The sequence below is a fragment of the Diceros bicornis genome, chromosome 8 (genome assembly GCF_020826845.1).
Source record: "Diceros bicornis minor isolate mBicDic1 chromosome 8, mDicBic1.mat.cur, whole genome shotgun sequence".
NCBI classification, from domain to species: Eukaryota; Metazoa; Chordata; class Mammalia; order Perissodactyla; family Rhinocerotidae; genus Diceros; species Diceros bicornis.
In genome coordinates this window covers 4,113,687-4,132,158 of record NC_080747.1, presented here as the reverse complement: position 1 = coordinate 4,132,158, position 18,472 = coordinate 4,113,687, and the positions used below count along the sequence as shown (strand labels likewise).

The 18,472-nt window shown below is 46.7% G+C and overlaps 1 protein-coding gene across 7 annotated transcripts in view; it reads right to left on the bottom strand.

Annotated features, from left to right (window-relative positions):
- AFAP1 (actin filament associated protein 1) overlaps positions 1 to 18,472 on the bottom strand; it is a 157,604-nt gene that overhangs the window by 36,881 nt on the left and 102,251 nt on the right. For all 7 annotated transcript variants that reach the window (XM_058546661.1, XM_058546663.1, XM_058546660.1 and 4 more), the window contains 3 exons: positions 12,688 to 12,783; positions 9,805 to 9,886; positions 4,342 to 4,491 (listed from right to left, as the gene is read on the bottom strand). In XM_058546661.1, the coding sequence (XP_058402644.1) occupies positions 4,342 to 4,491; positions 9,805 to 9,886; positions 12,688 to 12,783 (328 nt within the window). The remainder of the gene's footprint in view (positions 1 to 4,341; positions 4,492 to 9,804; positions 9,887 to 12,687; positions 12,784 to 18,472) is intronic.

Sequence of the window (18,472 nt, the reverse complement as noted above, 5' to 3'; positions counted from 1 at the left end):
AGTGAATGCTCGTTTCATCTTGGAAAGTTTGGTCTGTAATCAGCTGAGAGGAGATGTCTGGGAAAGGGGCATCGAGCAGCGGCAAAGCAGTGTTGTGGGGGAGGGGACACCAAGAGTGGAGACACTGCCAGCAGCTGGTCCCAGGCCTGCTGACGCCAAAACACCTCCCTTCCCACCATGGGCAAGTCTCCTCCGACAGGCACACGCGCCAAAGAATCCTGCATGCCGACACCCCTGCATGAAGAACACTTCCCTCCCTCGATTAAATGTCACCTCATCTTGATGGGGCGGATTCTGATAGAGCGAGAGGTACGTAACTGTCCTGTACGTGCACGAGGAAATCCTACTGTTGAAGACTTCACCAAGTCACAGAACACTAGAGCTCGAAGGGACCCCAGAATATCAGGAAGCCCTTCAAACTCACTTAGGCTGTCCTGACTTCACACAGCCCTCCATCCCAGCACCTGGGGACCTCTCCTTTCTCTCAGCTTCTATACTCCTTATCATCTGTGCCACTCACCTTACGTTGCTGTGGACATGTCTGGTTGTTTAGGTTTTTTACAAAGAAAAGCAGTCCAGGAAGACAAATGAATAATGCTAGTGACCATTTACTGAGCAGAAATTACGAGCTACACATTGAGCTTAGGGTTTCATGTATTTTATCTTCAATTTTTAGAAAACAAAGCAATTTAAGTATTGACCCCTTTTCACAGATGAAAAATCTGAGGCTCAGAAAGGGTATGCAATTTGCTTAAGGTAATTCATTCAGTCAACAGGTCTCCATTGAGTTGCTATTATCTGCCAGGCTCTGCTAGGTACTGGGGACACAACTGGCGAGGGAATTAGACCTGAATCTTAATCCAGTAATGTAAGAGAAAAAGTTGGAAAACTAAGTTGAAACAAGATTATTAGAGGCCCTGAATTGAGCAGCAGGAGAGACCTTGTTTAACAGAGGATGATACGATTAGTTTCAAGGTTTCAGAACTTCCATCTGGTGGCCCGGAGGGATACAGACTAAAAGGCAGGCCAGTCAAGAGTCTTGAGTACCAGTCCAAACAACAGATAGAAACAGGGATAAAGAAGAGAGGAAAAAACTGAAATGCATTCCTTGATAACAACAGCTGAATTTATAAAGTGACAATATTTTCAGGACTTGTAAGCACCAGAGAAGGGCAAATAAAGGGTCCTTCTTTGCTTAGGGGTCTGTGTATGTCCCAGACCACCTCCTCCAGTGCCCATTTGCAGAGCTGACCAGCTGATGCTAACCGTACCACTGCGCAGCCTCAGGAGAGGAAGGACACAGGGCAGCGACGAGTGGTTGCAGGGCTGGCTTCAGCTCCTCCCTCTCCCTCACCTGTGGAGCACCTGTAGAAAGCCACCTTCTACCCATCCCCTGGCATTTTTATTATGCATCCAGAAGCCCAGCCGAGCAGGCTGCATTTCCCAGGAGAGCTGGGATCTGCACTGGCTCTCAGTTGCCCTTGGGAGCTCTTCTGTGGGCTGAGCTGCCCCTTCCGGCCCATCCTGCGCTGCACCTCCCCTCCCCGCAGCGCAAGGGTAGCAGCCGTAGGGACTCCACTTGGCAGGACGGGGGTCTTGGGCCTTTATCCAGCTCCTTTTTCTGTCTGAAAAAGGAGTACTTTGCAGCTGTACTAAAGTAATCGAAAATAGTCATTTCCCCCCTTTATTTCTCTACAGACTCCTCCCCGTCACCTTGTCCCAGCAAAGAACTAGAGGACAATTTTATTTTTATTTTTATTTTTTTTTAAAGATTTATTTATTTATTTTCCCCCCAAAGCCCCAGTAGATAGTTGTATGTCATAGTTGCACAGCCTTCTAGTTGCCGTATGTGGGACACGGCCTCAGCGTTGCCGGAGAAGCGGTGTGTCGGTGTGCGCCCGGGATCCGAACCCGGGCCGCCAGCATCAGAGAGCACGCACTTAACCGCTAAGCCACAGGGCCGGCCCATAGAGGACAATTTTAAAATGTTACGGACAGAGGATGTTCTCTTAATAGAGGCAAAAGATGCCCACTAAGCAGTCTGATAGAAATCCACATGTGCATAATTACAGGTAGATACACCATTCCTTGCTCTCTGAATGAGGAACTGTGTTTCCAAGAAAGTGCCCAACAGGATTTACTGCAGTGTCTGATCACAACACAAATAAAGCTGTTTAGTAGGAGTTATGAATGGGGTGAGTCCTTGGGGACATGAAGGGATGTGGAAAAGGCACATGCTACAGGGAGTCCACAGAGTTGGGTCAGCGGACCGGGTCTGCCCTCAGCTGGCTGTGGGCCTCAGAGCAAGACACACACCTTCCTGACTTTCATGTTCTCCTTTGTAAAACGAGGCTTCTAGACCACAGACTTCAAGTTGCCTTCCACATGAAGGTTTAATTGTTTTTCATGAAAGAATCTCTATTTCCTCCACTGACCTAGAGCAGTTTTAAAAACAAAAACAAAGCTAAAAAGTAGTTCACTTTTTGTTGGATAATTCCCTCTTCCCATTTTTAATCCCTAACTCCTATCTCCTCTCCAGGGCGAATGCAAGAGGGCAGACAATCCCACAGCACCAAGTGCTGTTTGTTGCTCCAAGAAAGGCAGAGGCCAAGAGGAAACAGCACCATGGCATCAACAAATTCATCTTTCCCTCTGCCCCTCCATGCTAAAACTCTGCTTCACCTGGTTTAATTTCTGCCAGGGAGTGGTTCTTTCCTTTTGATTACGAAAGGAAAGTAGGGCAGTGGAAAGAACATCAGTCAGCCCACTTCTGTGCCCCAGCTGCCATCTGACTAGGGACAAGATCAGGGACCTCTGAGTGCACAGGGCCCCTAGGTGCTTGGTCTCCTTTTGGTGTCATCACCTTCCCTCCTAACTCAACCTACAGGCAGCCCCTTCAGTGGGACCTCTCCAAGATGACACCCTCAAACAGGGCCTTCACCGCTGTCTGCCCAGCCGACCTGCATTCCACGTGCACTTCTGCACAACCACCCAGGGTTGCCAAGGGTTGACGGAGGACATCGCTGTGTTTTTTTGTACTTTTGTCCACCAAAAGCTCTATCATGCAACTTCCTAGAATCACAACTGTGAGAGCTAGAAAGAGGCTAAGAATCCACCTTGCCTTCCCCTCCGGGTGCAGCACAAAGCTGGCTGCTCCCAGCCCGGCCCTTTGCAGTCTACCCCTCCCCCCCGCCACCACAGCTCTGTCTCTTCCTCCTTTCCTTTGAGCACAAGCTCACAGCCTGGGACATGATATCTGCTCAATAAAGTCATCTTCGTGTGTATGGCTCAACTTAGGCACTACTGGGCAGCATCTAAATGAGGTATCTTTTGGTATCCTCCAAATGAAACCTCCAAGACCTTGGACAGGACGAATACTCATTGAGAGAGAGAAAGACAGAGAGGTAAACTGAGTGATGCTACAAATAAAAGAAATTCTGGGATTTACATCAATGCCAAGCTGAATGTGCAGCTGTAGTATACAAGGAACATTACAGCCCATTTTTAATTTTTTTAAAAAGGTAAATATCCATCTTTCAACTTCTAAAGTTTTTCTCCTTAAAAGAGCTGCATGGTTTTTCCAAAACTGCTTGCATAGGAAACATCATACGTAAAATCTCACTTACCCACAGAGGCTGTCCCTGACAGTCCCTCGGTCTCTCCTAGGTCCCTGTTGGACTCTCTCACCGTAGTGATCAGAGTTAGTTATCACATTTAATCTGTGGCATTCCTTGCTCCAGACCCATCTTTTGCTACGAGACTGGAAGTGCCAGGAGGCAGAGAGCATCCTGGTCACCACCGCATACCACGTGCTAACACAGGCCTGAAAAATAGCAGCTGCTCAGAAAACACTCATTGGGTGACAGATTGAGGAGCGGAGACAGTCAATCAGTTATGCTGGATTTGAAACTTAAGTTTGAGAAATGGAGCATTACAAGAGAGTTTAGTTTTATTACTTTAGCCGAAGGGAAAGACTGATCTTAATTCCATAAATGTTCTGCTGTACTTTGTACGCCACCTCCACTTGCCAATGCACATGCATACATTCTGGTTTAAAAATGCTTTAAAGGAATTCAGGAGAACTTCGTGGGATCAAAGACAGAATTTGTTTTTCATCTTGAAAGACCCCAGAGATCATCTCAAACCCCTGCAAAGCCTTTTACTAATAAGCAGTAAACGCGTAAAAATGTAATATATTTCCCACAATTCAAATGATCACAAACCCATTTCAAAAGAGCCCAAATTAATGAGACCGAGATGAACAAGATAAGAGGCCACTCCAGGAGAGAGTAACACCGTGCTTGGTGAGCATCGCTCCTGTCTGGTAAATCCTCGTCTTACCACAAGTGGGAACGTCTTCCTCAGCGGAGGAGGTCTGCTCATCTGTGGATGGCTTTTTCTTTCCCAAACCGATGATCTTGGTGATTTTTTTCCCAGTGACTTTAGATACAGTTCCCTTGGCCTCTGATTTGGAACTTTTTTTCCTCTTAACTGTCAAAAATAATGACAACAACAAAAAAGCATGTTATAATTATGGACTTTAATTGAAAAAAACATCAAAATAAAGCATACGTCACAACCAATTTTCTTTCCCCCAATTTTTACTTATTGATCGCCTGCTATGTGCCAGCTATTGGTTAGACACTAGAGAACAGACCAGAAACAGAGATGTTCTTAGGAAGCTTGCATTCTAGACTAGGCTGAGAACACACACGTACTCACAGGTACACACGCGTGCATGCACACCAAGGTCAAATGGGCGGCAAGGCGTCTGCAGAGATGAAAGGCGTGTCAGGTGGTAGAGTGACCGGGTGGTCCGAGAAAGCCTCTTGCAGGGCTCGACTTTAAGTGGAGAGCTAAATACTAAGGAAGCAGCTGTGCAGACACCAGAGGGAAGAGCCGTCCAGGCCAGAAGAGCATCAGCTAATGCAAAGGCTGTGACCCTGGAGAAGCCAGAGGAGTCTGAGGAACAGAAGGAAGGCTAGTGGGGCCACGGCCTGGTCGGCTGGGGAGGGGATGAGGTGATTGAAAGAGGGAAGGCGGTCTCCCTCAGTGAGCCCTCCACCAGACCTCTCCCCGGTCCATTAGACACACATGCGATTCTGCCCTATCCAGAGCTATCAGACCAGCAGCCTGCCTTCCAGCCAATTATGTCCTGTTTAGCCTGCGAAGTGTTAAATTATGAATTCATTGTCAATACATAAAATTCATAAAACTTTTGCATAAAAATGATCTGGCTTCCTCTGGAAAACTGGAAGATCTGGTAACTCTGGACCCACATCTGGGCAAGCAACGGCGGGCAGGGTCAGAGAAACAGCATCCATGTGCATGGACCTACATGCCCAGCTTATGACGGTCCTCACCACTGCCTACCACAGCCCCGTGGCAGAGACTGAGCGCCAGCCGCCAGCTGCTCTCCTGTATCTGGCCCATCTCAGCCACCTGCACTCTCTCCAGCCCCTGCAGGCTTTGTCTGCGACCTGCCATGAATTACAGGGGTGGGATCGTGCAAAGAATCAGAATGCACATGTGAGAATAAATACATCCAGGACTAAGGGACAAGACTTTTCCCGGCAGAGCACCTCTCAGAAGACAGGACCTGTCTGCTCATCCAATCAGATGAGGGCTCTTATGTGCCTGGCGCTCGAGCCAAGGGTAAAAAGTACCTTTCCAGAGCCTCACAGGACACTGAGCCACCAGGGGGTCAGTATAGCTTTGTTAGGCGTTGGATGTGCTGGGAGAGCCCCGAGGGACTCCACAGCACCCCCAACAACCCATCCCAGTCATCTCCAGGATGACCCCTCAACTCTCTGTCTATAACCCCTAGGGGTCACAAACCCTTTTGAAAATGTAATGAAGGTCAAGAATTCCTTGCCCTCCTCCTCCCACCACAAACACAAGAACACACACACACAAAACATTACACAGGATCACTTCAGAGAAAGAGGATCAGGGGCGTGAGGTATAAACTATGGGCCTAATCCCTAAACTCTCCCTCTAAAAACGTATACACTCACACATGCATTTCCTCTTCCTCCCCCCACGTCTGCCTCTCTGGGGGGCAGGGAAATGGTCCCCTCCTCTATTTCCACTCTGCCACCACACCACGCCCAGCTGAACAACACCACGTGACATCAGCTGGCACGTCGCCCTGCCTCATCTCTGCTCCCCTGCTCCCCTCACTGACCCCCCACGGGCTCAGTGGGATCCCATCAGATCAGTCACTTTGTTTTAACTCTTATTTCTCCTCTAGAAAGAAATGACAGTTAAAGTCTGAGGCAAGAGCTGCTATGTTATAGTTGAAACCACGCCAAATTTCAGGGTAAATGGTGCTACAGACTGAACCTTTGTGCCCCCCCAGAATTCACATGTTGAACCACTAACGCCCAGCATGGCTGTACTTGGTCACGGGGCTCCTATGGAAGGAATTACGGTTAAATGAGGTCATAAGGGTGGGGCCCTGATCGACAGGATTAGTGTCCTCCACGAGGAGACTGAGCACAGAGGAAAGGCCACTCAAGGACACATGGGGAGACAGCTGTCTGCAAGCCAGAAAGAGAGTCCTCACCAGCAACCAACGCTGCCGCACCTTGATCCTGGGTGTCTTGTCACCAGAACTGAGAAATAAATGTCTGCTGTTTAAGGCACCCAGTCTGTGGTCTCTTGTTATGGCAGCCTGAGCTGACTAACACAACATAGATCCAGCATTTTTGTGTTATTTTAAACAAATCAGATTAAGGGCTCATGTGATATTAGAAACATGGAACACAGGAATGCCACTCCCACCCCCTCCGCACACTCTCCCAACATGCACACCCTCCTCTGAAACAAAGCACCGAGAATCTATCTGATCTCTTAGTCTGAAGGCACGTCCCCTCCGAAGGTACCATCAGGCACCGAGGTCTGCGGTTGGGACAGCTGTATCCTTCTGACTTCAGGTCCACCAAACCAGAAGTGAAAGCAACAGTGGACAGCCCCTCTCAGCTGTTTCTAAAGAGCCTGCAGATGCTCTCTGACCACAGTTCCACGGCAGCTAAGCTCTCAACAGAAGAAACTGTCAGCGAGGACAATGGGAGTGCCCAGCAAGCGCCCTTTGGCAAAGCTTGGGGACACGAATTAGTTCTTCCTTGCATCTCAAAGTGAAGGAGTTAGACGGGCTGGGTTGTTAGATTTACTTCCAATTCTACTAGGAAAGTACTTGCTGGACTCTGACTATGAAGAAAAGAAAAAATAAATACTTTTAATTCCTTGAATGTCACTGATTAATTTTTTGCAAAAGCAGAAGTGAGGAAGCCCTTGGAAGAAAAAGCCAAAGTACGTAGGAACGTGAGAAAAAACCACCAAGAATATGTTGATGCTATTTATTAAACAAAAGGCAGAATTTAGCACATATAATAGAATTAAGAAGAAAAATCTAAAAACTCAGAACTCTCAACTCACTAGAGTTAGAGAGTAGATAAGCTGCAGAGTCTGAATGGCGCACACCGTCAACGTGGGGTGGGGGGTGGGAGACCGACAAGGATGCGAAGCTAATCCTCAGCATTTGTAAAGCCATGAGGACCATAAACACAGACAGTTCTCTATCGTCCCACATAATGGGAGTCTAGATGGTTTTTATTTAGGCTGGTGGGGAAATGGGAACACGGGGTTAATGTTATCAGACTATTTATTCAATAAGTCTACCAACAGACCCATTAACACAAGATGAAATCTTACACGTGTGCAATGCTAGTTGAGGACAATCATAGCTTCCATATAGATTGGTACCAGGACCTCCATTCTCTCTTCACACATCAGCTACAGTATCAACAGGATGTTTACTAAACCACCAAAAATCATACTGTGCTGGTTTCTTCAATACTAGGGATTGTCACCCTGAAAGAAGAAACAGGCGTTTGGGAGTCATTTTGTGACTCCGCGCACATGGAGTCTGGATTGCTTCTGTGCTCAGCTGAGAGCTGAGACAAGCTGTAGAGTTCAGGATTTTCTCTCTGCAGCCAGCAGAGAAACCTGTCTGAGTCACAACACGGCTGACAAAGGGCGCTTTACTGAAATCTCAACTGCACTCAGGCCAAGAGCGACAGCGAGAGGAAAGGGTAAGACAAAAGGTCAGAACTATTTAAACTACTGACTTCCTTCGGTAACTGTTCGTTGAGTGTCTGCTGTACACAAGGCACCAAGCCGGGAAAAGAACACGTGAACCAAGGCCACTTGACAAAGTGGGGAAGGCTGCTCTTGTTAAAAGGAAACAGGAGAATTTCAGAGAGAGATGTATTCACTTACATGTACATCCAGTCATCTATAATTCTGTAGAGCCTAACTTCACACAGAGACACTGGGAGAAGAAATAGTAAACAAGAAAAGAGACCAACCAGGCCAACCTCTGCTGCGCCTCAACATCTCCACAGGAGCCCTGAGATTGTACGGTATTCTATTTCAGGGCAAAACTTAAAGACAGCTTTCCTAGCTTCCATTACACATAATGTGCCCCGTGGAAGACACAGATAATACCTTCCACTGAGTAACTTCCGACGGAGAGAACTAAAATTACACGCAGACACGACTGAGTTAGAAAATGACACAGGCAAAGGCAGGGATCGTGACCTTTTGGCGTGACCCTTGTAATATCACAACAGTCCAGATCATTTGGGTTCCAAGATTCTTAACGGCCTGGACTGCTATTTCGTTTAAGGTGGCTTCACTTCAGGACCAGGAGACGCCTGTTCCACAACAGCGATGGAGCGCAGGCCAGCCAGGTGGGCAGACTGCTCACCTGGGAAGCCGAGGTCACAGGTCAACAAGCACACGGGCTGCTGGCTTTGCACAGGGAAAACGTCCCCCCACCCACAAATCCCCCCTCCTCTCAGCCCACACACTGAAGGAAGAGATGTGCAAAACACATCTGGTAAAGGGCTCATATTCAGAATATATAGAACTCTCAGAAGTCAATAATCAGAACAAAAAATCCAATAAAAATATGGGTAAACGATTTGAATAGATGTTTCACCAAAGATGACACACGGGTGGCAAATTAGCACATTAAAAAATGTTCAAAAGGGGCCAGCCCAGTTGCATAGTGTGGTTAGGTTCGTGTGCTCCACTTTGGCAGCCCAGGGTTCGTGGGTTCAGATCCCGGGTACGGACCTACACACCGTTCATCAAGCCATGCTGTGGCGGCATCCCACATACAAAATAGAGGAAGACTGGCACAGATGTTAGCTCAGGGACAATCTTCCTCACCAAAATAAAAAAAGGTTAAGAAGGTAAATTTTACATTACGTATATTTTACCACAATTAAAAAAATTTGTTTTTAAATGAAAGTGAAATAAAGATATTTTCAGAAAAGCTTTTTTAAGAAAACCAGAAATCTTCGAGTCTGGCCTCCTCATTTTAAAGCTGAGGAAAGTGAGGCTCAGAGTGAAAACCTGCTCCAGATCTCGTGGCTCAGTAAAGGCAGAGGTGGGCTGGCCAGCTGGTTTCCTGTCTCATCAGTCCAAGCTCTTTCCGCTGAGAATCACGCCTCCCAGCAAACGGCCTGTAGCTCCCCACTGCAAACTCATCTCAGCAATAAAGCAGGTTAGGACACAGCCTGCCGAGAGTCACAAATCTAAAATACATGCAGGGCACACATCGAGACAACAGGAAGAAAGCTTGGCCAAGCTTCAGTGGGAGGGCAAATGCAGACACGCAGAGCTGGTATCAACCGAATGGGCCTCCCTGCGTCTCTATCAGCGTACTGCAGGGTGACGTGGGTTTTGTTCCTTTGTTTTAACTTATATATTTTTGGCACGAGCAGAACACACCTTGTTCTTTTCCGTTACACACAGTAATTCCATTTTCTATAACACCCTCTCCATCTGAGCTGGGTCTCTCTGAAGACAGTTTCTGTAAAAATAAAAAGGATTAAGTTATTCTTACAACAGTCACACTGGCAAAGTGATGTATCATAGATCATTCAAAAGTTATCTCGAAAGTGGAAGAAAATGTGGGCCAAATTCACAACAATCCAGACATAGTCAGGGCTCAACTATAACACAGACTAGCTAGTTGGCTTGCTACAAGAGCTTGAAAAACATCAAAAGAACAAAAGAAAAACTCACTGAGGTTACACTAACACATGTTATAGTACCACACCTATTTCACTCAAATCACTTTTTCTTGTAAATCATTTTGAAAAAGTATTAGGATTACAAAAATATTCCCCTCATCAAGCCATATTATCCTTTCAGAAATAAACACTCCATCCTCCATTTAATTTCCTTCCACCATTCACCAATACTTGGGCGAGTATCGAGTATCTGCTTGTAACAAATACACTCCGAATACACACACAGGGAAGCGCTGGAACCCTTGCAATTATTTCAGTCCTAATATCTGCATTTGAGGGGCATACCTAGGACTCCAAGTTAGTATCTGAATAAGAGATGTTTAGAGCCGGAATCCCTCCATTTCAACCAGAAAACCTGTGGAGTCAGGGAAATTATACCCCAGTGCCACAGAGACTGGCCAGTCGGGAGTCAAAGAAAATATCTGGACGACACCAGGGTACAGGGGACACACGTGTTCATCTCATAAGGAGAGGTCTGCGCAACGTTGGCCCAGGATGCAGACAGGTGTTTGCAATCCTGCAGCAGCGCCAGGACGAGCCGCAGTGAAGGAACCATGGCCTTTAGTGGGAACCTGGTATGTGCCAAGTTCCAGTGACAGAATGACCGAAAGCCAGCGCTGCCCCAGCTTCAGGCCAGGAGACACCCTGGAGTCCAGGTGAGGAGCTCCAGCCAGGCACTCACAGCGCAGCCTGAGAAACCACAGACAAGGTAAGGAGGCCTGCCCATTCCCATGGGGGCAGGCGAGGAGGGACTCTGATGCGCTGCTCTTGGCACATGAAACAGGATCAACCTTGCTGGAAAGCAATTTGCTAAGCAACATGAATCAAAATCTTTAAAAAAAAATTCTATCCTTTGGTAATCAAGAAGAAATCCAGCTCCCAGGAGTCTATGCTCAGGGAATAGTCAGAGAAGCAGCAGAGACTCATGCAAAGGTGCCAAGACCCACATTATTTTAAACTGCCTAAAAAAGAAAAAAGAGCCTAACTGGGGTGGGGAAACTGTAATATAAACGACAGTAGGGTCGTATGAATTTGATATTATTCAGCTGATGAAAATGCAAAAATGCTTGTTATTTGTTATGAGTTTTCAAAACCTGGGAAATTGCTGATAATATACAGGTAAGTGAACAAAAGCAGCATAAGACATTTTATGCATAAGATTATCAAGCTACAAAGAAACACATGAACAGGAAAAAATAGTTAAAAATACGTGGAGCCTTGAGAGGAGCTGCCTCACCTACGCAGTGGACTCCCGAGCGACATTATTCCTCCTACTTCTATTTCTCTGAACTTTCTCAATTTTCTATAGCAAGCAGGTACTAGCTTCATAATCAGGAAAAAAGAAACAAGCCTGCTATGACACACTATCAGAGTGAGGGTTGTGAGGCCAATTTTATGTGTCATTTTGGAGGGTGTCTGTGGATGAGACTGACATGTAAATTGGTAGACTTTGTTTGGATAAGCAGATTGAACTCCCTACTGTGGGTGGGCCTCACCCAATCAGTGGAAGGTCTGAATAGAACCAAAAGACTGACTGGCCTCTCCAAGCAACAGGGAATTCTCCAGAAGACTGCCTTTAGACTTCACCGGCATCATTGACTCTTCTGGGTCTCCAGCCTGCAGGCCCACACTGCAGATTCAGCACTTTCCAGCCTCCATAATCACATGAGCCAATCCCTTATACTACATCTCTTCATATATATGTGTGTGTGTGTGTGTGTGTTTATATTTACATACATACATGATTTTGTAATATGTACATTTTATATTTAAATTTCATATTTTATAATATATATATGTGTATGCATACATACATATATAGTATATACATACATATATACATTACACACACACCCTCCATTGGTCCTGTTTCTCTGGAGAACCCTGACTAAAACAAGAACAGACAAAGAAGGATCAGTTTACTGGTGGGGGTGCTAAGCAGGGAGGACTCAGACAGTTCCTAAGACACAGGCTACCTATAGAACCCTGCATGGCGGGAGGCCAGGGATCTCCAAGGAAACAGGATCTTGCAGGTACAGACGCAGTACGGTCAGAGAGAGCTGGGCATGTGGCATGACAGTGATGCGTTTATGCATGTCTGGCAAGAAGGGCTCACCCCCAGGCCTCCCCTCCCGCCACACACTGCTGCGCTCTCATTGTGCCTTCCAACAAGCAAAATGAGCACAGAGCAGAGGGACCAGTACCCTGGTCTGTTGGGAATAAACCTTTGGGAAGGTACACTTATGCAGTGCCTACTGTATTCCAGAAGTACAAAGACCTGCATGCAGATTTCAACTCTGCCAAGTAACAGCTAGGTGACCTTGACCACCTTAAATCCATGAACACCTTTAAACCCACTTCTGCAGCTACAGCTGGGAATAATAAAACTAACACACAGTCTGTAAAACGAGGAACTCAAGCTTTGTACAGAGTAGGCACTTGAAATACACAGGAAGCAGGACTACGTTTTTTCCTTTTTTTTTTTTTCCAACTAGAAGTGCTGAAATTCTCAGAGAATGTTATCAGAACTCTGAGGGAGGCCTGAGGTTACCATTCCTAGAAAGAAACCCGTCCTTACCTTCTCCAGTTCTGCCTTGTGCACTGGGGAGCTGGACGGGGGAGAACATTCCGGATCCGCTGGCCCACTGCAGCCGCTGTAGACTTCTCTGACCACCTGCAACAAGCGCAGACACTTCTGAGGACACCCACAGGCAGAGGCACTCACACAGGGATGGAAGCTTGAGGTATGTGGACAGAGGCACTGGTGTGGCAGGAAATCCGTGGGAGCAGACACATCTGGCTGTAAGTTCCAGGATGCCAGGCCTCATTTGCTCATTCCTTCACTTGTTCACTTATTCACTCACCACATGTCTATTCAGCCCTGGTGCTGACACAGGGTCTGGGATACAGGGGAGGACACACACACAACAGTCCTACTCTCCTGGGGCTTCCACTCCAGCACGCTTTAGACAGCACCGTAGACAATGATTATCTCCAAAAAAGGAAGGTAACATAAGGCAGCAGCAAGCGCTACAGAACAAAAGGTGGTCTTTAACAAAGAGGGGGCGGCTGGTTAGATCAAGAGACGCCTCACTGAGACCACGTTTAAGCTGTGAGCTAAACGGCCAGAAGGACCCGGCCGTGTGAAGAACTGGTGGAAACAGTTCTAGGCAGAGGGAATAACTGGTGTACAGGCCCTGTGGTGGATGTGAGGTGACAAGGACAACCCTCCTGCCGTGTGGCAGGAGATAGGGTGGGAGAGGCCAGTAGGAGCCAGGTCACATAGTGGCTTCAGGCCCAGCAAGGAGGCTGGATTTGACATGAGCGCAATGAGAAGCCCAGGGAGCTTCTCACGGACAGAAGTGACAGGACTCACTTTCTGGGAAGCAATACAGCACAGAGGTCAAGAGTATGGGCTCAAGCCCGACTGTCTGGGTTTTCATCCTGGCCTTCACCTTGGGCAAATTAATTAACCACTCTGTGCTGCAGTTTCCCCACCTGAGAGGTGCAGATGTAAAGGTCCTACCTTCTAAACATTAGATGCCTTAAGACAGCGCCTATAACACCTTATTACAAGGTTGTAGACAGCACTCTCACTGTTGTGGGAAGACAGAATGACACAGGTGCAAAAACAAATAAGTATGGGAAAATGAGTTGGGGCCATTGCTGCAGTAGTTCAGATGAAAGATGGTGGCAGTGTAGACTGGAGCGGCTGTAGGGAGACGGAGAGAAGTAAATGGATTCAGGACTGACTCTGGAGGAATAATCAACAGCCCTGCTGATGGATTAGATACGGGCTGGAGGGAAAGGGCCAACTCAAGAGGACTCCTGGGTCTCCGCTGTCAGCGGCTGGGTGATGCCCTTTACTCAGATGCACAAGACAGAGGCAGACAGGTCGGCGGAAGAGAAGCGAGGTGGGTAAGTTTGGAGGCAAGCGCAAATTTCCAGTCAGAGCTAGAAAAACCTAGGGAGTCCCTGGCAAAAAGCTGACGCTCACAGATGGGTGAGTCAGCGGGGGAGGGTGAGACAGAGCAGACAGAGGCCAGGAGAAAGACCGAGAGCCGGTCAGCACGGGGTAGACTCAGACAAGAGACGCTGGTGAGGGAGTCTGAGCTGGAATGCACAGGGAAGCAGGAAGCACGCCAGGGGAGTGCACCTCTAACGAGCAGGGAGCAGGAGGGAGAGAGCAGGGAGAGACAGCTCAACAGATGAGGACTTGGAGAAGTTCCTCCGAAGGGAGGCAGAGAGATATGGGGGGCGGGGGTATGACTGGAAGGGACGCCTAGGGAGGAGATGAGCAAAGGAAGACTTTTCAGAGACGAGTGAGGGGAATGGGATCCAGAGAAGGCAGGGGGAGGACACAGAAAGGCTAGTAAACCCAGTGGCGGGAGTTTGAGAACACTCCCGTCTGACCACCTCTATTTTCTCAGTCAATTGTGAGCCAAGAACAACAGTTATTAGCTGAAAGTCATAACCTCTCTGAGCCTCAGTTTCCTCACCAGCAAAGGAAGGAATGTCAAGATGACCTGTCTTCTTACTTAACTATGGTTAAGAGAAAATGAGACCTTCTATGCGAAATGCCTAAGCCAGCACCTGGCATATGTACATTCAAAATATGGTGGCTGCTATCATCATCGACACTGCCATTGCTGTGAGCATCCTTATGATTTATGCTGAGAGCTCAGAAAATGATCCTGGTCCAGACTTACAGATGTGGGCATCGCCAGCACGCAGGTAGCAATCCTTGGCACTCCTGCCATTCACAGCCTCCCTTACGGTCACCCACTGTCCCATCCACCATTACCGAGCTCCTACAGTGAGATGGCTGGGGTATGCAGTAAACAAAACAGACAAGGTTCCCGGGTTGGTGGAACTTACATTCTGCTAATGGAAACGTTAGCAGGCAAATCTTTCAAAATGTCTTCTATTCTCTTTGGAACTAGGCTGCAATCTGAGTTCAACCCAAGTGCCTTCTGGGCAGAAATGAAATGCCCCAGTCCCAGATATCTGTGCAGTAATTTTGCAACACGATCTCAGCCTACATATCCAAATTCACTTGGCTTCCACGGGTACTGGGATTAGAGCCAGAACTGACAGGAGACCAGGATAATGTTTCCAGCCATTTTGCTGCTCAGCTGTTTTATGAAAAAACAATGGAGCAATGTCCACATCTGAGACTAAAACAGGAAAAAAGGAAAAGAAAGAAAAAACCCAGGGAGCCCGCTGCCACGTTTTTCTCGTTGTTGATTCTGAGGTGTGAATGCACAACCAGGGTGGCATTAGCCCAGCGATCCCCGCCTTCTAAACGTCCCGAAGAGGACATGTCAGCTTCTCTCTCAGCCTCTCTATTCCATGCTGATGTCACTACTGCTTTTTTTGTAGTAGGTCTTTAGTTCCTCACCTCCCCAACGTGTTTATTAAATCTTTAGTCAGCAATGCAAATTTTTATTTGATTTAAGGACAAGATTTTGTCTTTTCTCTAGGGCAAGAGTATAAAACAATGGAAAAGTCCTGGGCTTTCGTGTCAAACAGAAGTGGGGTTTAAACCCCAATTCCACCCTGCAACACACGTGAGGCTGAGCAATCTAGACTTGGAGCCTTACTTCCCTCGTCCAAAACATGCACAAAATGACGCCTCGGGTCACCGTGAAAACTACATGACAAGCAGATGTGCAGTATCCAACCCAGCACCGCTCTCGGGAGAGGCGCTCAGCACCCTGGAGCTCTCCTCCGTGATTAGAGCGCTAAATAAACGAGCATATGCTTCAATTATACAGAGCACCTGCAGTTCACAAGCTCCTCGTTTCTCAACAAAAGGCTGAGCCACACAAAACACAACCTGCAGAAACCTCTCTCCAGCTAAAGCTTTATTCAGCAAACAGTTGTCTTTTTTCTTTTTTTTAAAGGGGGAAGGATGTACAAAGCCCTTTGGCAGTCTTGCTCCCGTCCTTCCTGCAGCCACCGGGGTGTGGTCCCCAGACGGCGTCTGTGGGAGGAGGTGTGCTGCTTCTCTCAGCCCAACAGGACTGTCCTGCAAGATCCCGCCCAGGTCTCACATGACCAGGAGGCCAGCTCTGACCCTCCACGTGGGACACACAGTGTGGCTACGCCTCGACACGTGCTGCAGACAGCCATGCATCCCTCCCTCAGACACCGGTCACGAGCACCATGTTTTCACAGGTCTGTTCCTTCTACTAAGCTGTGCTCATTTTCATAGAAGGGGTCCCGCCTTGCTTCTGTCGGTATTCCCAATGCCTAGCACATAACAGCAACTAAAGAGAGTTTGATTAAAGAAGAGAAAAGGAGGGAGGTAATGAAGAAATAAACTGGACTAGAAATTTTCTATGGAGGAAAAAAAAGAATGAACGAAAAACAGAAGGAAAGAACCCAGGCTGTCACATAAAATAAACAAATCCTCATAAAGTTTCCCCAGTCTTCTGCACAGATTTCTGAAATCCTCAGGGGAAAAAAACTTAAAAAAACAAGGGCATGGAGAAGAAATCCATGCCTAAGCACCAACACCCTGCCCTAGCTGACTCCCTCACACTCTCTCCCGGCCACCAGATCTCCCCTTCACTCTCCCCTAGTCCAAGTCAGGTCCCCTTTTTGCCAGCAAACGAAGGTTCGGGGAACTGAGTAATCACTGAAGTTGCCAGATGAGGTCACCTGCCATCGAAGCTAACTCACATGATTCCCTTTTCTGAGAGGCCTTTCCTAATAAACCCAACTCGTATATCTGTGTGCTTGGAATACTGTATATAGATAAATTGTACCATTTTGTTCTCTATTAATCTTCCCCCTGCTAGAACTTAAATTCCTCGTGGAGAGTACAGTGACCTCCACAGTGCTTAGGAAAGAGATGGGCATTCAGTAGACCAGAGGAGACCCAGACACACCTGGGGCCAGGCTAGGGGTTATTCATGGAATCCTGGCATCACGAGATTATTTATCTTCCCCCAGACTAAACATACTTATGTCCCAGGTACAGAGGAAGGCACTGTTGAAAAGATCAATGAGCATAAACCAGTCTTCACTTTCACGGTTTTTATCAACTAGCCAGTGGGATTATTTCAGGTTATTTTCATGAAACTGCCTTTCTACTCTGATCTCTATTTATTGCCAAATTACCCCTGCAGAGTTAATTCAGAAGTAATAAATAAAGAGTTTATCACCCAAATTCTTTGAACAGCTACAAATGAGGTTTCAGTATTAATATATTTCTTTTTAAGGAGCCATGTTCCATAAGAAGTTCAATATGTATTTAAGAGAATTGGATCCAAATTCAGAATCACAAATCCTTCAAAAAACAAATTGTTACATGTTCTGTGGTATTTTTGTTTGCTTTCAACTTGAGCCCTCATCTCCAGAAACACAATCTCTGCACATTTTTTAAGGAAATCTGACCACTCTGTTTCTGGGAATATTGGCTCGTGTCTTCTGACTGACCCCTACAAAATGGCTCATGTTTTCAGCATCTGTACACACACGCACACACGCACGCGCACACACACACACACACACACACACACACACACACACACAGAGTCGGTTAATTTTGGCAAGAACTGCTGGTAATGGAAGTTGCAGACCAAAAGGAGAGAAACAAATGTGGCAGCGACTCTTGAAGAAGTGTATGTCTAGTCATGTCCTGGCCAGACAGTCCTCACGCTTTTCACACCTGACCAAGGGTGTGTGTGACTTACGTAAAAGGTCTTTAATTGGCACATTAAAGCCGTGTTTCAAAATACTAAAAGTCTGGATAATAAGTTTAGGACCATATGGGATAACAGCAGTTTATATTAATAAAAGACTTGGCATTTGCGTCATAAGACAATTCCGGTGAGAGTTGTGAGAGTCTTCACAGGGAATCCTACGGGGTGACACTAATAAACCACTCACATTTCAACTGTCTCTGATAGATCTAAGGGTGGATCAACGTAACTTTTTCATTCTACCTTTTTGATAATTCCAATCAGTATTATTTCCGTTTGATAGATAAATGGGAAGGAGTTTGGTGACCCGAAATATCGTAACGAGTCAAAGGCATTCCTGGAACATACTCCAGATTTCCAGACCCTTCATTCACTCTCTCTCACTCTAACATGCTGTTATACAGATAAATAAGGGTTGTTCCTTTTATGATAGTAGTTGTTTAATTTTAAAAAAATCCACTTCTATCATAAAGATGTGGCCTTTACAAGATGAAATTAAAAAAATCATGATGACTAAAAAAAGACAAAATCGTCCCATTTGCAACAACATGGATGGGCCTGGAGCGTATTATGTTAAGTGAAATAAGCCAGAAAGAGAAAGACAAACACTGTATGATCTCACTCATATGTGGAATATAAACCAACACATGG